This window comes from Talpa occidentalis, unplaced genomic scaffold, assembly GCF_014898055.3.
Source record: "Talpa occidentalis isolate TD23 unplaced genomic scaffold, MPIMG_talOcc4v2.1 talOcc4.10, whole genome shotgun sequence".
In the NCBI taxonomy this organism is placed as follows: Eukaryota; Metazoa; Chordata; class Mammalia; order Eulipotyphla; family Talpidae; genus Talpa; species Talpa occidentalis.
The window spans coordinates 8052778-8075481 of record NW_023600993.1 but is presented as its reverse complement, the minus strand read 5'-3'; the positions used below and the strand labels follow the sequence as shown (position 1 = coordinate 8075481).

Genomic DNA, 22704 nt, shown 5'->3' with positions numbered 1-22704 from the left:
TCATTTTCAGTCTAGATATGCTCCCCTGATTAGCTCTCTGCTTCCTGGCTTTCTCTGCCTGGAATGGCTGTGAGGATGGTCTTGCCCAGGGCTTGAGGTACACTGCTCCCTGGGCCTTCACATGCGCGATGCCCAGTGTGAAACCTGGGGTGAGAGGCACTCTGCTGAGGGTCTGAGGCCAGGCTGACGACATGACATCCCCTGCCCCGTCTGCTCTGCCCGTGACAGATGGCAACCCCCCACCGCCGAAGGCCGCAGAGGAGCCAGCACGGAGACCAGAGTCTCCTCAGGTGGTCCCCAACACCATCCCGCTACCACTGCCCCAACCCAACACCTGCAAAGGTAAGGGGACGGGGCTGCTCACAGGTGGGGGGCCTGCCACTGCTGGATGTCCATGCGATGCCCCTGCCGGAGGGGCGCTTCTGCTTCCGGGGCCGCTTAATCTGCTTGTCTGAGGTTGGGTGAGGAGCTTGGGGTGGGGGGTGGCAGCCCTGGGCGAGTGTGTTTGACTCCAAACAAGCCTGTTAGCTACTGTTAGTCTCAGTTCAGGAAAAAGTGGGAGATAAAATTCTCTGCCACGGAGCCTGCATTCAGTACACAGAGGAAGTTCTTTGTGCTCTTGTCTCTCTTTCTTGGTCCTCATCTGCTTTCTTCTCCCCCCTCCTCCATCTTCTCACCACCGTCTCTGTCACTAGCACGAGGAGTTTAGTGTCCACGTGGTGATGATGGAAGGTCCAGAGCCTTGTCCCACATCCCAGACACCAGCTGCCCTATGGACTCATTTCATGGATGAGCTTGTGAGAAAGGGCCAGCAGTTAGGTTCCTTGTCTCCCCACTCTCCTGCCTACAGGTCAGGGCTGGGGGTGCCCAGCCAGCATGGGCCAAGGCTGCAGCTAGTGGTCCTGATTTCTGTGCATCTTCCTTGCAGAAAACGGGCCCTGCAAGCAGGTGTGCAGCATCGTCGGGGACACCGCCATGTGCTCCTGCTTCCCAGGCTACGCCATCATGGCAGACGGTGTGTCCTGCGAAGGTGAGTAGGCGAGGAGCCCTCCCGGAGCAGCAGTTCTGCTCACGCCTGTGTATGCGGGCCGCAGCACACAGACTGGCACACTTCCACCTGATTGCCAGTCACTCCCTGGGCCCTGCTTCTCCAAGTCCAGGGTGCACCTGTGGGCCTGGCAGAAGGAGCCGGAGAGACCTGCGGAATCCTGAGGTTCTGACCCAATAGGTTTGGGGGGGCCCAGGATTTGTATTCCTAACAAGGTCCCCCTTGACACTGATACTGCTGGACCCCAGATCACACCTGGACGGCCCGTCTCTGGGGCTGCGGTTGGTTCGTGCCCCCCCACCCCCGTCCCTGCCCCAGCTGTGGTGGAGGAAGTGGGGAGGGAAGTGCATGGCCCCATTGTGTAAGGCAGGACCTGGAAATGGACCCACTTGCCTCTGGTGGGGCACAGAGAGTGGGGGTAGGAGCCCCGGCCAGATGGTATGTGCTAGGTTCTGCTACTGACACCAGCGGGGACAGTGGGTGTTGGCGATTGGCTGCCTCTGCTGTTCAGAGGGGCCGAGAGGAGCCCAAAGCACATCCCTTTCGTACTGATGCCCTTTCTAGCTCTGGGTCTTGTCTGAGAGGCCTGGGCAGCCTGGGACCTCGCCTGCTGAAAAGGGTGTTGGACCTGACACCTGCTGGGTGGTCCCATAGCAGATGACACCTAGAGAACAACCCAAGAGGCTCTGATGCTACACCTCCTCATGCCTGGGGCAGGACAGGCATGGAGCATGCGGGGGTTCTCGGAAGCCCTTCAGTTCAGGCTCGTGTTCAAGAAGCATGACCCTAATGGGTGTCTGGGGACAGGCCAGTCACCCTGTCTGGGGAAATACCCATGTCTCTGCCAGAAGCTGAAACTCTGTTTTAAAATAATCATACAAGTTACCAACCACGAAAAGCTAAGAATTAAAAAAAAAAGTCCAGATTTCTGGTTTCTCTTGAAACTTCATAACATTTGTCCATAGAGACCACATCCCAGCCCCACTTTGGACAGAGCACGGGCCCGGCAGGCTCCTGTGGATCCCTCGTTGGTTCTTTCTGCCATTTATGTTGTCAGCCTGACCCCCTACCTGAGTTTGCATCCCCCGCTGTTTGTGGTTCCTTCTGGGGGCTGCCTGTGGAGAGAAAGCATCTGCTGAGCTTGGGCGAGGGCAGCTGATGATGCTGCCCTGCTTTGTGACCTGGGCAGACGGTCAACCCTCTCTGAGCCTTGCCTTGCTGCCTGTCCTTACCAGGGAAGTGAGTTCCAGCTCTCACATCTTGGACAGTACTGATACAGACTTGAGCCCATAGCTGGGGGGCCCTGGGCCGGCCCCTGCTCCTTTCTGGATCTCAGTGTCCCTGCTGTCACTGGGTGCTCCATGCCAGCCCACGCTCTGCTAACGGCCCTTCTGTTTTTCCTCCCGCGGCTGTTACTAGACCGAGACGAGTGCCTGCTGGGCACTCACGATTGTAGCCGGCGACAGTTCTGTGTGAACACCCTGGGATCCTTCTACTGTGTCAACCACACAGTGCTCTGTGCCGAGGGCTTTATCCTCAACAGGCACAGGAAGTGCGTGGGTAAGCAGAGCCCCGCCCGCCCTGCATCACGGCTCCGCTCTGCTCCACACCAGCCTGCCCTCCGCGGCCACATGCTAAAGGGCCTGCCCTTTGCATATGAGCCCTCGGCAACCCATGCTCCGTGTCTGCCCTGTGTGTCCTGGCGTCCTGTCCCGCTTCTCAACCAGCACCTCCAGAGGCTGCTTTCCAGCAGGGAATGGCTGCAAGTCAGAAGCTAGCTGGGGCAGCCGCTGGGTCGCTGCGGTGAAGTCAGAACATCGGTGGCAGGATTGGGGCCTGAGGGCTGGAGGCAGGGAGGCCTGGGCTCACAGCAGGAGCCCCTGTTAGCTTTTTTTGTGCGGCTTGGACACATGACCTCTCCAAGCCTCAGTTTCCTCATCTATGAAGAGATGTTGGGCCTCCTTTGGGGGTTCTGTGACATGTGTAGGGTGTAGTGCAGCACAGCGGCACGAGACCTTAGCAGCTGGATTGTCCTCGGAGGCACCCAGACCCCCTCCAGAGGTCAGTGGCTGGGGCTGGGGTCTGCAGATGGCCTTTGCACCCCAGCGCGGTGTTCACTTGCTGTGTGACCCCAGCGGCGCTCCTCCCCGAGTTCGTTTCCTCACCTTTAACCCCAGGTCCCAGAGGACTGAGTATCACTTCCTGTTCTGTGTGTGGATGGGGCCCAACTCTTGGTGCCCATGTGGACCAGGGGCTGGGCTCCAGGGATGTTCTGTGGGTGGTGAAGAGGGTAGACTTGATGATCCCACCCATGGCTGGGGAGTCTGCCATTTTCTTGGAGGAAACATCGTGGTCTTGAACAGAGAAAGACCCAATGTAGCAGGGACACGGGGCAGACTGACTTGTGCTATAGGGGAGACCCGGGTAGCAGTGGTGGCGGGCATTCCAGCTGGTGCCTCTGGATGCTCCACCCGGAGAAGGCCATGTGCACGGGTCTGCATGGGCAGAAAGCACTTGGAAATCAGGAAGAGCACGCAGGGTTGCGGGAACAGCTGGAATGATGCTCCACACATTCGGGCAGCTGACCAGAGCGCAGTCTGTCTCTCTTGTGCTTGGGGACCATGTCTAGCCAAGACATGTCCTCTGCCTCACCCTCTACCATGGGGCAGCTGGGCCGAGTGCCTGCTGCAGACATGTTTGCCCCTGGCCTCTAGCCCTGGGCAAACATGTGTCCTCCTGAACCTGCTTGTCCGCGGCTGGGCAGCCCTTCCTGTCTGGGGGGTGTGTGTGTGTTCGTGTGCATGTGTGCACGCTCATGTGCCAATGTATGTCTGGGAAAGCGGGTCTCTCCGGGCGTGGGAGCACCCTTTGCAGGACACCCTGACTGCTTGCTGTGCCCTGGGGGGCAGTCTCCCCTGGTGGCCTGGCGACTAGACCCCCTGCTGAAAGGTTAGCAGGCAGCAGGAAGGCCGCTTCTGGGATTAAAAGAGCAAAGGTTCATTCCATTCAGCAAAATTTATGAGCTCACGTTTCGTTCTTTCACTTCTTTCCTCCTTATCCATCCTGCACACGCTCTTCGTGTCTCCCTCTGTCCCTCAGCACTGTGTTTATCGGGTCATGTTAGCACTCCTTCTGTCCATCCGGTTCATCTGCTCATCTGTTAGCACTCCTCTGTCCACCCGGGAAGCAGCTGCTGGTCTTCTGTGGTTGATTTGTTGGCTGCGGGCACGTTTGCTCGTCCTGCCTGGTGAGACAGAAACCCGGTGCCGCATGAGGAATGTGGCTGCTGCAGCCACATTGTACTTAAAAGGCCTCAGATAATCATTCTCCTAGACCTTAGCTGGCCTCTAAGTCTCAATCTCCTCATGTGTGAAATGGATGGTAACAGCACCCACCTCAAAGTATCACAGTGAGATTCAATGAGCTAGACCACATAAGGATCTTACTAGTGTGGATGTCATTATTCAACAAAAACATTGTACCAAGGTAGCTTGCCTTGGCAGTGAGCTCCCCATCGCTGGAAGTATGTAAGCTCATAGTGTTGCAGTACGGGCTGGGGCTGAGCCCAGAGGACCTCTAGCTGCCACGTGACCTCCATGGGGATTCCCCTCTGCTTTGTGGTTTGACTCTGTGCCATTCCCCTTGAGCCCTGTCCTGGCCCCTGCACAAAGTGCTCCGGGCAAGCTGGGATGAGAGAAATAGGCGGGGAGTGGACCCATTTCCTTGTCCAGCATCACAGGACGATGGAATGGCAGTTCCTGTCAATCCCCCCTACCCCTAGTGACCTCAATTAGTGTGGTTGCTATTCTTCACCTCCATGATTCCTCTCAGCTCTGGGTGCTCCCAGGACGTGGTGTTTCTGTGGCCTGTGAATGTGTCTCTCCTGGAAACTGCTGGCCCAAACACGCCTTTCCCCTCTGCCCTGTCCCCACCCAAACCAGGATCTGTCTGGCCTCGACTCATTTGGCTCACCTGTGAGTTTGGGAGAGTCTCCTTTCCCACAGCCTTGCACCCCACTTCTCTGGCTGGTCCCCATCTTCCTTGTCATCAGATGTCATTATCCCTGAAAAGCAGCTCAAGACCTAGAGTGGGGGTGCTCTGGCCTGGCATGGCTGTGCAGCATTTCACATCCACTCTAGCTGCTCGTGTCTCACCCCTACACCCCAGGGCTGGCAGTTCTTGGGGGGATGCTGTGGTCAACACAATGGCTTGGCCACCTGGAGTCAGCACAGAGTAGGTCTAGTTAGCTTTTGTCCAAGGAATGAGCAAATCAGTGTGCAATCACTGCTCCTTCTGGAGCAGGGAGGGAGCCCTGGACCAGCCATCATAGCGTCCAAGTACAGGCCCAGCCATCTGTCCTCCCCCAATGCCCCACGCCCACTCTCTCCTCAGGCTTCTCCCCTCCTCAGCTTCTTAGCTCAAAAGCCAGGACTTACTCTCTCCTCCTGGTGCCCTATCCCAGGTCACCACCGCAGCTGATCACTCCTAAATGAGAGTCTCCATGTAGGCCCCTTCCGTGAACTCAGAAGCATGCCTCAAATTCAGCCTGGCCACAGGGCTCCCCCCTTCCCTGCAAGCCTGCTCCTCCCAGCCATCTCCCACCTGCCCACCCGCTGGCCAGAGAACTCTGCAGACCTCTGGTTCCTCTTCCTCGTCGCCATCTCAACCCTGGTGGATCCTGTCTGTTCTACCTTCATAATATTTTCAGAACACAACTGCTTCTCCCCCCTCCTAGGGGTGGCGATCTAAACCCCATCACCTCCTATTTCAGCCTCCCCCCCTACCCCCTGGAGTGTTCACACCCAGCCAGGGGACATGTTACAAGTAAGTCAGACCACTTCCCTCCTCCACTGGGACCCTCTGTGGCTCCCACCTCTCTCCACACCTCTCTTCTCTATGGGGCAGCCACACCCCCTCTTGACGGCCCTTGCATGGCCTTGAAAGTACCTGGCAGGCTCCCACCTCAGGGCCCAGGCATCAGCCTTCCCCTGCCCAGAACACCAGCGCAGGTCATTCTGTCGCCTCTTTAAGTGCTGCTCAAATGTCATTTTCTCTGAGGAGGCTTCCCAGATCTCCTGCTTAAAACTGTGCACCTCAGCCCTCCTGGTGACCCCCCCACCCCTGCACATGATTATCCTCCCTCTTACATGTTGATATATCTGTTGGGTCTCAGGAGGGCAGGGATTTCTGTCTTGCTCACCCCCTGCCAAGAACCGTGCTTGGCAGGTGCTCCATAAATCTTTGTTGAATGAATGGATGCAGAGACAGGTGGAAGGCAGCCGCGTCCGCTCTGGACGGTGAGCTCCAGGGCCAGGCTGTGCGTCCCCGTGGGCACCTGTGGCCTCTGACAGCCTCGCCCTCCCCGCAGACATCAACGAGTGTGTGACGGCCCTGCACACGTGCAGCCGCGGCGAGCACTGCGAGAACACCATAGGCTCCTTCCGCTGCCTCAAGGCGCTCACCTGCGAGCCTGGCTACGAGCTCAAGGACGGCGAGTGCACAGGTGACCTGGAGGGCCCGTCCCGCCCCACCTCCAGGGCGTTCCCGCCCCGCCTTTTTGCCAGCCCCGCCCCACCAAGTCCGACCCCACCCCCTCACCTGCAGCCCCCGCCCCTGCCCTGCCTTCTCCCTCTAGCAGGTTCTCAGCACTTGGGTTTACTGCCTGTGGGAAGACCCCGCAGCTGATGGTGTTGGGGCACAGGGGGTTTCTGGGACCAGTGGGGGAGGCCCGGGTATGCCCCTGGCTCTGCTACCGTTGCTGGTGTCTGCGTGCCCTTCCCCTCCCTATGACTCGGCTCCCCAGTTTGTGCATTGAGGTGGAACTTCACGGAAGCATCGCGTCTGTCCCTTTCAACAGAAAATTCTAGCATTCTAAGCAGCGGGGAACTTTCCATGGGGCGATGGCAACAGCATCTCTTCAGTGTCTGGCGGGGCGCGGTGGGCCTGGGAGTCTCCACCAGAGACCACCACTTGCTTGAGGGCAGGAGTGGCTATGGCTGTTTTGGGCGGGGTCCAGAGAAGCCCCCAGTGGAGGAGTGCTGGGGGTGAGACCTGGTGCTCCAGGTCGAGGGGACAGTGTGCCAAGGCCCTTTGGGAGAAGAGGGTCGACCATGCTGGAGCCTCAGGGTGAGCAAGCATCCTGCAGTGTGACACAGCGACCAGGCTTGGAGCCCAGCAGGGAGGCATTTTTTAAAACGCTAAGCCCCCAGAAGCACCAAGGACTGTAGAAGGGCTCACCTGTGAGCCCTGGAATGTGCTGAGCGGCCTCAAGGCCTGAGCCCCAGGAAGTGGGCTAAGAGCTCATGTGGTAGCCTGAGTGGGCACTGAGTGGGGGCAGGGTGAACTGGGAGGAGAGATGAGTCCAGCGTTCTTGATGCACAAGTTCACACTCCACTCTCGCCAGTCCCACTCTGAGAACCCAGACCCCAGGGGAGGTGACCCTCCCTGCACCTGCCCAGCACCCCTGCTTTTCTCACATCTCAGGGCTCCGCTCCCTCCTTAGAGTGGAGGGGACACACCTCCTGGTTAGTCTGGGGCACTGGAACCTGGCCTGGCGTCTTCCAGACCCTGGGCTGCCGTGCACAAGTGGTGGGACCTTGGGGACAGAGAGAGGGTAGACGGAAGGAAGAACCGAGGCACAGACGACAGACGGATGCACAGGCGTCCACCTGGTGGCCAAGGAAGAGAGTGCACCTTTCCATGAGTGCCTGAGTTTCCTCATCTGTAAAAATGGCTTGACGAGCTTGCCATGCAGGAAGCAGGAGGGAAAGCGTAGGGCAGGTGCTTTGTAAACTGGGGTGCTGTGCAGATGTGAGGGGCAGAGACTCACCTGGCCCATATAGCAAGGGCAGGGGAGGAGTGGGGGCAGCGGGGCATCCAGGTGTGACAGATCCACCCTCGGGAGCTCCAACCCTCGCTGCTGCCAGTGCCATCTCCCACAAGCCCTGGACACATGGCCCTAGGGATTCGGGCACCGCCTGCGCACCTTGCCCTGACCCCTGGCTCTGTGTGGCAGACGTGGATGAGTGTGAGCTGGGCACACACAACTGCCAGGCGGGTTTCGAGTGCCAGAACACCAAGGGCTCCTTCTACTGCCAGGCCAAGCAGCGCTGCATGGCAGGCTTCCTGCAGGACCCCGAGGGCAACTGTGTGGGTGAGTGGGTCCAGGGGGGCTGTGGTGCCTGGCCGTGGGGGCCTTTGGGAAGAGTCAGGGTGTTGGGGGATCTCTGAGGGTTTTCGAGATCAGCAAGACCCGGGTTGCTATTCTTGCTCTACCAGCTTTGGTGGGTATTGGCAGAACTTGCAAAATGGAAGCTCTTATTACCTGAGCTGTCTGACCTTTACCCAGCCAACGGTAAAGAGTATATTTTATATCTTGGCCTGCTATCCACACACACACACACACACACACACACTCTCTCTCTCTCTCTCTCTCTCTCTCTCTCTCTCTCTCTCTCTCTCTCTCCCCCTTTCTCTCCCACTTCACAGAGCTTCATCCTGCTGCATGGGGCACTCGCGGAAGTGTTCCCGTTGCAGAGTGTGCTAGTGAGACCTCTGGGGTGCCACTTCTCAATACTCCACCTCAGATTCCACTGCGGAGTGGCTAGAGGCAGCAGTGTGACACATGCTGGCCTAGCTGTCCCGAGTGGATCTGAGGCCCCACATCTCCCCACCTCTCTTCACCCCCTGGTGAATAGCCACTTACTGGAGTAGGGAGGCCCCACCTTCCCCACAGCACAGGCCTGTCCTGCCTGGAGCTGAGACACCAGTGTCCCCTGCAGGACAGACTGCACCTGTAGGTGGGATCCCTGCTGCACTCATGGCTGGGGAGAGAGCAAGTCCCCAGGGAGAGGGAAAGGAGGCCGGTGCTAGGCTTCTCCGGGGTGCAGACAGAAATAAGGGATGAGTTAGAACAGCTTGGTCACACCATTTACTCACTAAACTAACTTGTGGGACAGCATCCACGTCTTACAGGCAAGCCCCAAGGTAGAGAGATGTTGATAGTATCTGAAGACTCCCCAGACGCTTTGGGGGGCCTTCTTGCCAGTTTGGGAGCTGGGGCTCCCCCCTGAGGTTCCTCCTTAAGAGCTCCCCACTGTGTGAACCCAACAGTGCCTCCAGACTGGGGTGAGGGGTGAGAACACTCCCTAGGGTCTGCCCTGGGACCCTGGCCAGGGTCAGGCAGGCGGGAGGGGTCTACGGCTGCCATCATTCATTGATGATTCAGTCACAGACTCATTTCGTGAGCATCTACTATGTGCCACAGTTCCAGATGTTGGGAGGCTACAGAAATTTAATAGGATGTTTTGGAGGGGGAGAGATGGAATACTCAAATACAGCAGTTATTCAAGGGTGTTTATAAATAATAAATCAGGTAGAAAATAAGCACTTTAAAAGGGGAGGCTTTTCTACCTAGCATGATCAGGAGAACATCCAGAGAAGGTGATGTTGGGACAGGGACCTAAGGAAGTGAGGGAGCGAGCTATGAAAATATCAGGGGGCAGTATGGGCCAGGGAGGGGGAGCAACATGTGCAAAGGCCCTGAAGCAGGGCTGTGCCCAGATGTCATGGGATGACGCAGCCACTGGGGGGACTGTGGCAAAGTGTGGGAAGGAGAGATGGTCAGATTAACAGTCTGGCTGGTGTGTGGTGGCTGTGGGCATCCTGGGACTCAGCCTTGACTTCTCAGGGCACCTCTCCTCCGGCTGCTCCACTAGGAGGCAGCTGTGAGAAGTTGTGGGCAGTGACCGGACAAGTGCCTGGGTTCTGAGAGCTGAAGGCCTCGGGTCAGTGGGTGCGGACAGCCAGACCCACAGACTTGGGCTGGTCTGGCTTCCAGAACTGGCCGCCTCCTGGTGTGGCCTGGACCCAGATGCCAGGCTCTCCGTCTCCCCCACCCTCTCCTGCAGACATCAATGAGTGCACATCGCTGACTGACCCGTGCCGGCCGGGCTTCAGCTGCATCAACACGGTGGGCTCCTACACGTGCCAGAGAAACCCGCTGCTCTGTGCGCGTGGCTACCATGCCAACCAGGACGGGGACAAGTGCGTGGGTAAGGCCAGCTGCCCGCTTATCCTCCCACCGCTGCTGGCCTTCCTGGGTGCCCAGCCCGTTGGGAGGCCCAGGTGGGAGGCGAGCCCGGGCCTCAGGGGACCCTGTTCACCTCCCCCTGCCAGATGTGAACGAGTGTGAGACTGGGGTGCACCAGTGTGGTGAGGGCCAGGTGTGCCACAACCTCCCCGGCTCCTACCGCTGTGACTGCAAAGCCGGCTTCCAGCGGGACGCCTTCGGCCGCGGCTGCGTCGGTGAGTGAGGGCTGGTGACCGCACCCCCGTGCAGTTCCCCTGAGGGGCATCTACCCGCCCAGTCCCCCCACCACTGGCCCCTCCTCTTGCCTTTCTCCGGCCACACCTGGACCTCTGGGCTTGAAGGCCTCCCTGCTGCCCAGGTCTTTGTCACGCCCGTTCCTGCCAGGGTCCCTTCCTGTCTCTCCTTCTGGGGGTCTGGGTCCTTCCCCCTCCCCGCCCCCCCGCCCCCTCCCCCCTCAATCAGGGTGGTACTTGGGGATGGAGGGAGCTGCTTCCAGGACGCCTCGCCCACCCACCTGTGCTGATGCCCGCCCCCCCACCAGACGTGAACGAGTGCTGGAGCACGTCGGGCCGCCTATGCCAGCACACGTGCGAGAACTTGCCGGGCTCCTACCGCTGCTCCTGCGCCACCGGCTTCCTGCTGGCCGCGGATGGCAAGCACTGCGAAGGTACCTGACCCGACTGCCCCCTCATGCCTCACCCCACTATCCCCGCCTCACGCCACTTCTCCACATCCTACCACATCCTACCTCAGGTGGGGTTAGATGAGCCCATGTGGCCCCTGGCCTGCAGGGCATAGTGCCCAGGGGAGGAGACGAGTCGCTGATTCGCTCACCCACCTGGTTATCGACTAGTTCACACACGCGCCCTCCCTGTCATTCTGTGCGAGTGTCACCTGTGCTGTAAGGTGCCAGTCATCTAGACTGGGTCACGGTGGCTCACAGGCTCTGCGTAGCCCGACTTCCCCTCCTCTCTGCTCTCCCCCTGACCACTCTGCTCTGCTCTGACCACACAGGCCTCCTCGCTGCTCAGGGCCATGGCTGATGCTGCCCCTTCTCCCTGGAATGCTTCCCCCATGTGGCTCTGAAGCTGCAGCCCCCTCCCCCCAACTCCCCTTCTCTGTTCTTTCTCCACAGCACCTGCTACCTTCTGACCTACTAGGTATTTTACTCATTAGATCCCTACCCCCCAACCCCGGCCATCATCCCCAACACACATGACCAGGGCTTCACAATTGGGAGATTTTGGCCACAATTCATGGCCATGTCCCAAGGCCTGATATAGGCCTGGCATGTCCCAAGAGCTCAGCAATTCTTGGTTGGGAGAATGAAAGGCAAGTCCCTTCCTGCAAGGAGGTCAGAGTCCAATAGAAGGTCCCTCTAAGGCATGAATCTATTCTTCACACACTTTAGCCCACACTCATGCACACCAGCTACGCCAGCTCTTGCCCCCACACTCCCACTCAGTACCAGCCCCAGGGATCAAGGCAGGCAGGGAGGCCCTAGGAGGTCCTAACAGGTACATAGGCGATGACCCCTCCCATCTGGACCAGGTGCTATAGGCCAGCATCTACCCACCAGGGCGCCCTCCTCCAGGCAGCAGGCCGGACTCCACCAGTAAGCCTCAGCCCTGCCCTGCCTCAGCTGCCTGTCCTTTTCTGGGCCTCCCACTCCCTAGTGGCCCCATAGGAGGCTGGAACTCATGGCTTCCGAAGATGAGACTCCAGGTGGTCAGCCTGGCCCTCCTCTCTGAGGGGAGGACCCACCATGACCAGGCTCAGTTTCTCCCTGCAGATGTGAACGAGTGTGAGACCCAGCGCTGCAGCCAGGAGTGTGCCAACATCTATGGCTCCTACCAGTGCTACTGCCGCCAGGGCTACCAGCTGGCTGAGGATGGGCACACCTGCACAGGTACCTCTCCTCTGCCAGGCCGCTTTTCCGAGAGGCAACCCTTCCCGTGTGCTGGGCTCCCAGAGCCCTATGGGGCTGGGGCACATAGGACTCACAAAGGCTTGAGCCTCAGATCTGAGTCTGAGTCTCAACCCTGTGATTTCCTGGCTCTCTGACCTTGGGTGACTCTTCCCAACCTTGACTATAGCTCTTCTTCTGTAAAATAGAGAAGAAGGTCCTGATCTCAGAGGGGTGAAGGATTAAATGAAATACTGGTGCCCGATGGGCCTTCCACTGGTTGGCATCATTATGGAGCAGTTCCAGAGAGTGAGCACTGGAATAAGAGTCCAATTTTGCTGTGATCTTTGGGTCCTCTCTCTAAATCCTGTTGTCCACATCTATAAAATGGGCCCCTGGGCTCCCTGGCTGGGACAGGATGTCTGTCAGTGGCTGTGTCTCAGGTGCAAGGGGCTGATGAGGAGTTGACCCTCTTTTTGACAGACATTGACGAGTGCGCTCAGGGTGCCGGCATCCTCTGCACCTTCCGCTGTCTCAACATACCGGGGAGCTACCAGTGCGCATGTCCCGAGCAGGGCTACACCATGACGGCCAATGGAAGATCCTGCAAGGGTGAGCAAAGGAGTCCTGTCCACGAGGGACTAAGGCAGGCTCTGGGCACACACAGAAAGCCTCACACAGCTTGTGTGCTTGGGGATCTGGCATCAGGTGTATGAGCACAAAATGGCCAATACCATTGATGGCCACATTAACATAGGTCTATGTATGGAATAAGGAAGGTGACAGTCTTTTTGCTGGCCTACCCAGCTTAGACTCTTCCAGGCTTGAACTCAGCTCTGGACCCTTCCCTGGGAGCAGGACAGGAATTCTAGGGAGAAGTTTGGAGAAGAGCAGCCTCAGGGTTCCTGGGGAAGTGGGGGGTTCCCCGTCATGGGGGATCTGTAAGTGGGTGGGCTGGTCACCTGTTAAATTTACATTTGAGGGGACTACTTTTCTGGATTTGGACTATATTCTATAACACCTGACTGTCTCAGCTGGAGATTCGTGATTCCAAGTTCAGTCGATTTTATTAAGCTCACTAAATCCTGGGCCTGGCAAGGCACTAAGCCCCTGGTGGAGGGGCTTAGAGTCCACCAGGGAGGATGGAGGAAGGACACCATCCACCTGCCCTCCTCCAGGCTGTGTGGCTGGGGGTCTGAGAGCCCCCGGCCCCAGAGTTGCTACTTTGGTCCGCCATGGCAGGTCCTGATGTTCCCGGGGCCCAGGGGTCGAGTTGGCATTCAGAGGCCATGGAGTTATACCAGTGTTGTCGGGCTGCTGGTTGCTGCTTGTAAATGGGTTCTAAGATCAAGTTTATAGATCTCAACCAGCAGTTTTTGGTTCCTGTTTCACCAGGGTAGAAGAGAACACAGGGCTGTTTGGGGTGGAGTGGGGCAGAGCGCACTGCGCCCACCAGGGTGGGTATTTAGTCCCTGCCGAAGGAGTCCTCACTTAGGTGGGTCTAAAATGCCAAATTAAATGAAAAGGCCTGGAGTGAGAGCAGGTGGATACAGACACAGAGAACCACTGGGTTCACAGAAGCTGGCCTGGTCTCCCTGGCTGCAAAGCCCTCAGATTTTAAATTAAAAGCAGCTGCAGGTAAGGATTTCACCTGGCATGACCTGAGCTGTGAGAGAAATACAACTTTGTGTTTCTAGGGGTGATTTCATGTGGAGACCAAGGGAGGCTCTGTGCCCCGATGGCCACACTCAGGTGGGGTCACGTCCAGGGAGGTCAGTCAGGGCCTTCTGGTTAAAGGGTGAGCCTTTAACCTTCAGGATGGTCTCTCCCTGGCCCCCTCCCCCTCAGCCAGAGGTCTCTGCCCCCACTTGCTCGAGGGCTGCCCTCCACCCCTCCGGCCTGTCACCCACCTCTCCAAGATGCAGAACAGCGAGGCCCGTCCCCTTGGGGCGTCTCCCTCGTGTGTTTGTGCCTGTTTCTGGATGGGCGTGCGTGAGCATCTCCCTGTGCTCAGCCTGTCTGAGCGTGGAAGTGTGCATGTGCCTGCAGTTTCCGGCAGCCTTCAGAGCCGTGCATCTCAGGCGGGATTTGCAAGGGATTTGCACATAAGGAGCAGGGGTGGAAACAGAGTGGACAGAGTAACTTATGCGTGCTTAAGAGCAGGGCTAGTGGGACAGAAATGAAATAGGATGGGATGGAGGGTGACAGGTGGGGTACCCCTGGAGTGTGATCAGGGAGTGTGTCCTTCAAGGGGTGACCCACAAGCTGAGACTGGTATGATGAGAAGGAGCCAGCATGGGCAAAGTAGAGAAGGAACAGCATGTGCAAAGGCCCTGAGGTGGGAAAGGTCAGAGCATCGGGACAACGTAAAGGTTTCTATGAGGACTGCAGCCCAAATGGAAGGAGAGAGGCTGAGAGCCAGATCAAGGTGGAGGCCAAGGTGAGGAGCAGCTGAGAGCCAGATCAAGGTGGAGGCCAAGGTGAGGAGCAGCTGAGAGCCAGATCAAGGTGGAGGCCAAAGTGAAGGTGGAGGGCTCAGCCTCTATGGCGGAACTTCGATTTGGATTCTGGGCCTGTGGGAAGCCATCAGAGGACGTGACATAAGACGATCTCTATTTTAAGGCAAAGCTCTCAGCTCCTGCATCTGAAATGGTGGGGTGGGGCGTGTGTGGCACTGGGGAGCACATGAGCTGAGCTCTTCCCCTCAGGACCAGCAATTCTAAGACCCAAGTCTCCAGTGTGGGCTGGGGTGGTTTGGACTGGGGTCCCCAGTTGTGGGGGGTCCCTCCCATTGTCCTCCTCTCCTCCCCCCAGATCTGGACGAGTGTGCACTGGGCACACACAACTGCTCTGAGGCCGAGACCTGCCATAACATCCAGGGCAGCTTCCGCTGCCTGCGCTTCGATTGTCCGCCCAACTACACTCGAGTGTCCGAAACGTGAGTGCCCACCTGGCCTTGGCCGGGATGCTGCAGCGTCCTGCTGCCGGGGACAGGATGAGGGACTGCTGGGCCTGCTGTCATCCCTCTGCTAGTCACAGGCCAAACTGTGGGTCTGTGACTCAACTGACCTCTCGTGGTACAGATCAAAGTGTGCGCAGAGGGTTCAGAGGGGGGAACCGGTGAGACTCAGAAACACTCTTTTCCTCCGTCCTTCCCTCCCTCTCCCTCCTTCTTGCTTTCTCTCTCTCTCTCTCTCTCTCTCTCACACACACACACACATCTATTGCTGTGTAACAGATTATGCTGCCATCTCGCACCTGACCGTGATGCGCAGTCCCCCACACAGCTTGGCGGGTCAGGAACCTGCAGCCGGGAGGGGCCCAGTCCAGGTCTCCTGGGGCTGCATCATCCACAGGCTCCCAGAGGGCTGCAGCCCCCGTGGCTCCCTTGGTGGCTCTGGGTGATAGGCCTCAGCTCTTGAGCTCTGGCCAGTAGGGTGCAGGCCAGAGGCCCTGGTGAGGGTAGAGCTGGGCAGAGCTGGGACCGAGGGCTCTGGAGCCTGCTGTGAGGCCTGTGGTGTCCTGGACAGTCAGGACCGGACCGGCAGGTCTGGAAAGCCTGGAGTGGGCCCCGCCCCTCTGCTGACCAGCCCCCTCCCCCCGCAGGAAGTGCGAGCGCACCGCGTGCCACGACTTCACAGAGTGCCAGAGCTCGCCCGCGCGCATCACCTACTACCAGCTCAACTTCCAGACTGGCCTCCTGGTGCCAGCGCAGATCTTCCGCATCAGCCCGGTGCCGGTCTTCGCGGGGGACACCATCTCCCTGACCATCACCAAGGGCAACGAGGAGGGCTTCTTCGGCACCCGCCGGCTCAACGCCTACACGGGGGTGGTGCACTTGCAGCGCGCGGTGCGCCAGCCTCGGGACTTCGCCCTGGATGTGGAGATGAAGCTTTGGCGGCAGGGCTCTGTCACCACCTTCCTGGCCAAGATGCACATCTTCTTCACCACCTACGCCCTGTGAGGCCCCCTGCGAGCATGGGGCTGCCTTTGCCCTCCGCTGCCCCAGGGCACCTTTCTATGGCTGCTCAGCCCCGCCAGGGTGGGGCTGGGTTATTGTGCTGGTTTTCACTATGACTGTAAATTAACTTAATTTTGCTGACCCGGTTCCTCCAGGGTTCCTGGGCCTCTCCAGTGCCCCTCCCGTGAAAGAGGGCTTGGCAGCAGGAGGGGTGTGGAAGCTTGGAGGGCAGTTCAAGGTCACCGCGGGTCCCTGTAGGTGGAGTGGCAGCACTGAAGGCGGTGGATGACCGAAGACTGGAAACAGGGACCACGTTGGGGCTTCTGAACTCAGCTGGGTGACCTGACTGCCTCCAAGCTTGATATTCCATGTTATGTTCCACTGTGATTAGTTCTTTACTTTAAAAAAGCATTTTAAGTGTTTTGTTTAATTACAAAAGTAGTCCACATACATTGCAAGAAAATATTCATTAGTACAAAAGGGCTATAAAGTAAAAAAGTGAAAAAAGAACCCCCCTATTTTGTAAAGTGAGTTTGATGATATCGGGTTATCTGGGCTCCTTGGCGAGGTCAAAGTGTCTGTTAAGACTTCCCTGGATGTCTCACTCCAGGAATTAACCCCAAACCAGGAGTTCCCCTTGGGGGTGAAAGGAGTGGTGGAAGCTTTGGGATCCTTGCTTCTTTCACTGCTTATTTTGTCTCCTCTCCCCTCCCTTTCTCCAAACATGGACCTCAGCTTGGCGTCACTTTAGAGGTCCAGGGACATCAGTTCTGGTCCCTGTCTCGAGACCAAAAATATCAGGTCACATGATGGGAGGAACCTGGAGGATGTGAGAACTTCTCCACCCTAGATGGAGCTTTAAGTCTGGGGCTTTAAGTTGGGGCCACAGGGGGATTTGGGGGTAAGCTGAGCCCCAGAGGGACATATTCAAGGTCCACAGTGAAGGTGAGAAGGGGCCTCTGCACCCAGATCGGAGGCTCCCATACTTATGTCTGCCCTCTGCGCCCTCTGAGCCAGGCAGAGAGAACCTGGCTATGGTCTCCAAGAAAATGAAGGTGGGGGTGGGCAGCACCAGCATCTGAAACCCGAGCGCAGCCAACCTCTCAGTGCTTCCCGTGGTGAAGGGAAGACTCGCTTCATGCCCCGCATGTGCACACCCACTAACTAGTGACGCAAAGTCTATTTAATACTATGTGCCCGGGTCAAAAGCAGACAGAAGCAGGCCTGTTGGGGATCTTGGCCATGGGAAAGCATGTGCAGGTGGAGGGGCCGCTTTAGCTCCTGCCCTGCTGCCCACCAGGAGCCAGGTCTTCTGCCAGATATGCTCATTCCAGACCCTCGGCCAGATGTGTCCATTCTTCAAGGGAAGTTCCCACACTACCTTTTGATGCAAAATCTCCCCAGTTTAAGGTGTGGTGACTAATTTAAGCTTTTTAACAATCTGTGCCAGCCAACTCTGAAGCCTGTGGCCCAAAGCCTGCCCTGGCGGGCCCTCTGTCTCCTGGCCTGTTCTCCCCACTCTGTTCCTCCACGGCTCCTTCTCTAGGGGCGAGCACCCAAAGCTGGGGCTTCCTTCTCACTGCCCGTGCACTCTGTTCCATCTGTTCCTCTGGTTTTCAGGGAGCCCGGGGCTAGCAGCCCTGGACAGTCATTCTCCAGGTAGGGAATGTTCACAAGCCAGGTTAGAGGGACGCAGGGAGGGCAGGGGCAGCACCTTACCCGCAGCCACTGGCCCTGCCCCCGGGTGGTTCCCGGAGACCTGGGGTGCTGACCTCATCTCCCTGGGTCTCATTTACCCATCAGTGGGTGGGGGTACCACAGCCCTCCTCCCTCACCGTCTGCACCCCCAGACCTGCTGTGCTGATAGCCGAGCAATACGGACACAGCATCTGGCATGACCCACCCAGGGTGCTCACAAAACAGTTTCCTTCTGACTTAGTTTCCAAGGTCTGGTGATTTTAGAATTCTATGTCTGCGAAACACTTTGTCCCCTCCTGCTGCTCTGCAGGTCCCTAGGATGGAAACATCTTGGCCCGCACTGCCCCAGTCTGGCACGTCCGTGTGGCAATGGTGCCCCCTTGTGGCTGCAGCCCCAGCCCAGCCTCTCTGTCCGCCCCATAGACAGGGTCTGTGTAGGGAGAGTGTTTCTGGTGTCAGGTGATCTCACGGGCACACTGGACACGGCAGTGCGTGTCTGAGGAGCAGGGAGCACAGGGTTGGGGAAGGCTGAGTTCACGGTGGCCCTCGAGGGTGTGTGTCCTGGCGGCACCTAACTTTGGCAGAGTGACCTGCCCTCCCTGGAGTAGCAGGTGTGTCCCAGCCCGAAGGCTACAGTCTCCCTGGAATCTGCTCTTCTACCCTACCCATGGCACCAAGACTTTCCATGCAAAAGACTCTAGCCAAGTGTTCCGTAGATGTGCACCCAGCGGGCAGACCCACGCTGTTTCAGGCCCCTGGACCAGGGCTCCACATCACCAAGATCCGCCCCCCACCACCACCCTCACCAAACCCAGGAGGGAGGGCTTTTGTTGTAGCCTAGAGCCATAGAGCAGGGCTGGAGAGCGTGTGACCTGCTGTGCTGAGGTCACACACTCACACAGGCTGCCTGTGAATGACCATCACTCATACAGATGAGAAGAGGAGGGACGGACTGGGGGAGACGCTTGCAAAGCCTTAGCCAGTAAAGGGTGTCATCCGACGCAGTGCTAAGCTCCTGTAACTCAACAATGACGTGTCCACACTGATTTAAAAATGGGCAAAAGATCTGAGCAGATGCCTCACCCAGAAGACCGCAGAGGCGGTGAACACGCGGAAGACATGCCACGTCAGGAGTCGTTAGGGAATCGTCAACAATGGACGGCACAGCACTCATTACAGAAATCATCAGACATCGCAAATATGGGTCACACTGTCCGCGGTGGGCCGGAGCCACGGGAACTGGCGTTCAGCGCAGGTGAACATGGGGCGGTGCCCAACAGGGTCAAGACGCACGGAGCCAACAACTGCAGGGGAGCGCGCAGGGGAGCTAGGGACTCTGGGCCGTGATGACGTGTCCATACCTGTGGGCTCACTGGGAGTGACCAATGAGCCGCTCTACTGGGGACGGCTGTGCCTGTGGGTATGTGGGGTATGTGGGAGCTTCGCGCTGCCACACCATATTGCTGGGAACCTGACTACTCTGAAAAACAATCTATTCAACAAACACATACCTTGCTGTGTGGCCCTACCAGGCCTCCGGAAGTTCAGGCTGGTGGGAGCTGAACACAGAAACAGGTACCCCTACATGGCCAGTCACTGCAATGACGAGGAAGTCAAAAGGGGCCTGTGGACACTCAGAGGGGCTGTTCCACTGGCATCACGAAGGCTTCCTGGAGTAGGTGTTGCCGCCAGTGGGCTTTGCCAGTCCATTCAATATGACCCAGGTGGAGGTACCAGTAGGCACAAAGACACCCAGGTGTGAAGTGTTGAGGGAGCAGCAGGAATTCCAAGGTGTGAGGGTGCACGTAGAGGTTAGTCACAGGAGGCAAACGAGAAGGCTCTGGGTGCTGTCTCCTAAAGCGTCACAGAGGACGCCAGTCCAAGTTAGGTCTGGGTTTGCCCAGGCTTCTGGGAGGAATGGTAGGGGGAGGGCGCGCGTGGTGGGCGCGCGGCGACACCTGGCGGTGGTGCTCGGGACTGCAGGCGCAGCCCAGGTAGCGTGTGTGCCGCCTGGTGGGTTGGGAGCGGGAGGTCTGACTCCAGAGCAGAAATCAGGGGTTTTGTGAACATAGATGCGCAAATGACATCTTTTGTTTGACACTAGCCTGTAATGGAAGCGATGCGTTCCCTGTCATTAGGAACGCAGCAACAAAAACCCACAGCAGCATTAGCTGTGTTCACATTTCGGATATCTCAAAATATGGGTTATGTTCAACAGGACTTTGAAATTACTGTGGGTGTTAGCCCTGCGGCCAGGCCACACTACTCACTGTGCTCACAAAGAAGCCCACAGCGTGCTACATTACAGACTTCTTTTTAGTATTGTGATAACTATAATTTCAATCTAAGTGGCATTTAAAAACCTGTAGGCATGCTCAGACTGCCAAAGGCAGTTTTTGGCACACACACAAACACGGGCTTGTGCACACAGATGCACACGCTCATCTACACAGGGGCATGGAGACAGGTTTGCACACACAGTGCATGTCCATGTGCGCGTGCGCACATACACACGAGAACCCCTGGGGACCCCTCTTGGAGAGAAGGTGACACCACTAGCAGGCAGCTGACCATGTCATTTACTATCTAGAGCTGCACACTTGAGTGAGAAAGGCTACCGGGGGGATACACAGACACAGGGCATGGGTACCTCCATCCCCAGGGGTGGAGGCATCTGTATTTGCATTTCTGTGCAGGTAAAGGTGAGTGTGTGTGGCTGCATGTTCTGGTTGCAGGGGTGTGTATGGAGTGGATTCTGATTTCCAGGGCCTGCATTCTGCAGATGCCTCACTTACAGCCTGCATTCAGTGGGGTTATCCAGATATCCTTGGGGTGGCCAGTGGTCTGGGGGTGTCTGCCTTGCCTCCTTGAGGGAGACAGGCAGGCTACATGTGTAGCCCCAATTCACCATTTTTTCCCTCCCCTCCATGATCATCCCCAGGTCGAAAGTGGGGCCCAGAGAGATGGGCCACATAGGGGACCCCCATGGATGATGAGAGGCAAGACACTGGGTCTTTCTGAGCCTCAGCATCCCGGCCTGCTATGTCTGGAGGTGGGGGAAGACATCTGCAGCTGACCTAGCAAAGGAAGGCGTCAGCTCTGGTCCCTCTTGTGTAAACCCCATTGTGACTCCCCATTTTCCATGGCAATGAGTCCAGGTTCCACAATACGGTATCTTGGACCCTTCCCCCTCCTGCCTCATTGCCCATCACTCCCTGGGTATCCCCTGTGCTCCAGTCACCCCATCACTAGCCCTTCTCACCTTCCTCCAAACACCCTCATGCCACCATGCTTCTGCCCATTCTGTTCCCTGTGCTTGGAGGGCCTGGCAAACTCCTACTCACTCTACAATGTCCTTCTCTGACCACCCCTCAGAGATGGCACTCCCTTCTCTGTGCCCCAGATGCGTTCACAAATCCCTGTACAGTAACCCTTCTCAGAATTTACCCAGATAAACTTCCACTCTGAGTTCCCAGCACCTAGCACTAGGGACTAATTTGTAGGCACTAATAAATGTTTGTTGAACGAATAAGCAAGCATATTTGTGCATTGCTCCACTCACCCATGAAATGCTTGAAAGAAGGCTGGCTCCTCTCCAGCTATTCAGGTGGAATGTGAAGGGTCCATCTCCTTGGCTACAGAGGAGTAAGGCTGGGGTGAGAGGGTAGTAGCAGTTGGGTGGGGAACCCCAAGTTGAGGACTGTGAGCTGCACTGCCCCCCAATACCTGAAACACCTACTCCAGGTCCCACTCTGCTTTGCTCTTGAAGAGGGGAGAGTTTTACTGTTGCTTCGGCACAGGGCCCTGAGGGTCCCCAGAGGAGCTCAGCTCTCTCTCCTGCCCTAGAAGGTCAGTGCGGGGCTAGGCCTTGTCCTCTTCTTGGTCCATTTATCAGGTCGGAAGCTCAAGGTTGGTCTGGCCTGGCTGAGGCCAAGTTTTCTGTGCTCATCCTCCCCACCCCAGACTCTCTGACCCTGTGAAACACACCAGGAAGGGTGGGGACAGGAAGGGGACAGTGGGTCTCAGTGACTGCCCCGGGCACTGTCAGCGTGTCAGGATTTATGCCTCTGTGTTCCCAGACTGGTTACCAGGCTGACGTCCTTGGGCCCAGGCTGAACCGAAGGTGGGCAGGAGGAGCAGGAGCAGCAGCCCCACTGCGATTGGGCCCAAAGTGAACATAACCCACCCCTGCATGCCACATCCCTGAGCCTCAGTTTCCTCCACAGTGAACGGGCATAACCTTAGTGGCCACCCTCAGGCCCTTCACAGAGCGTGTCCACAGCACATCTGCTCATGTCCAGTCTGCAGGGTCCACTGGTTGTCTGGATCTGCCCTGACCCTTCCCCTACTTGTTAAACTAGCCACCCTCCATTTTCTTCTGGGGAGCTCCCCACCCTCATCCACATAGTCTTAGCGACACTGTCCCCTGCATACCGCTTGGCCTGCCCCTTCAGGATGGGGCTTAAAAAAGAAGACTTCTCGGGGGCCTCCCCGGTGGCGCAGCGGTTGAGCGCTGGGTTGCGAAGCTGCCCGCGGCCTCTGCGGTGCCGGTTCGATCCCCGGCTGCTCCCCGGCCACCGGAGGAGGGTCCCACATGGCGCGCAGACCTCTCCTGCCGCCCGCTGCTCCCCTCAGCAGTGTACTTCGGTCCTTCTGCCTGCTCTGCTCCCCGCTCTGGCTCTGGTGAATTCTCTCACCCTCCCGCGCTTCTGACTGTACCCAGTGCTTGTATAAACAAAACAAACAAACAAATAAATAAATAAATAAAACATGCCTCTATTTAAAAAAAAAAAAAAAAAAAAAGAAGACTTCTCAGCAGGCGTCCTCAGTGGATGAGGCATTCTTATCCACTCAGGTGGATGAGGAGAAAGGGAGAAAGGGTTTTGGGCATTTTGCTGGCCACAGGCTGAGTTCCAGAAGCCACAGTGGAAGGGACAGAGTGGGGGCAGGTAAGCGGTCAGTAGAGTTGGGTCAGGAGATGGTGACAGTGAGAATCCTGG

General features: G+C 57.5%; 1 protein-coding gene across 3 annotated transcripts in view; it reads left to right on the top strand.

Moving 5' to 3' along the window:
• The window catches only part of FBLN2 (fibulin 2), a 54742-nt gene extending 38226 nt beyond the window's left edge, over positions 1–16516 (top strand). For 2 of the 3 annotated variants that reach the window (XM_037523724.1, XM_037523715.1), the window contains 12 exons: positions 229–342; positions 929–1030; positions 2468–2608; positions 6417–6551; positions 8064–8201; positions 9958–10101; positions 10226–10354; positions 10681–10806; positions 11932–12048; positions 12529–12657; positions 14860–14983; positions 15652–16516. In XM_037523724.1, the coding sequence (XP_037379621.1) occupies positions 229–342; positions 929–1030; positions 2468–2608; positions 6417–6551; positions 8064–8201; positions 9958–10101; positions 10226–10354; positions 10681–10806; positions 11932–12048; positions 12529–12657; positions 14860–14983; positions 15652–16009 (1757 nt within the window). In that variant the 3' untranslated portion in view covers positions 16010–16516. The remainder of the gene's footprint in view (positions 1–228; positions 343–928; positions 1031–2467; positions 2609–6416; positions 6552–8063; positions 8202–9957; positions 10102–10225; positions 10355–10680; positions 10807–11931; positions 12049–12528; positions 12658–14859; positions 14984–15651) is intronic. The other variant, XM_037523731.1, reaches the window with a different exon arrangement.
• The last annotated feature ends 6188 nt before the right edge of the window (positions 16517–22704 follow it).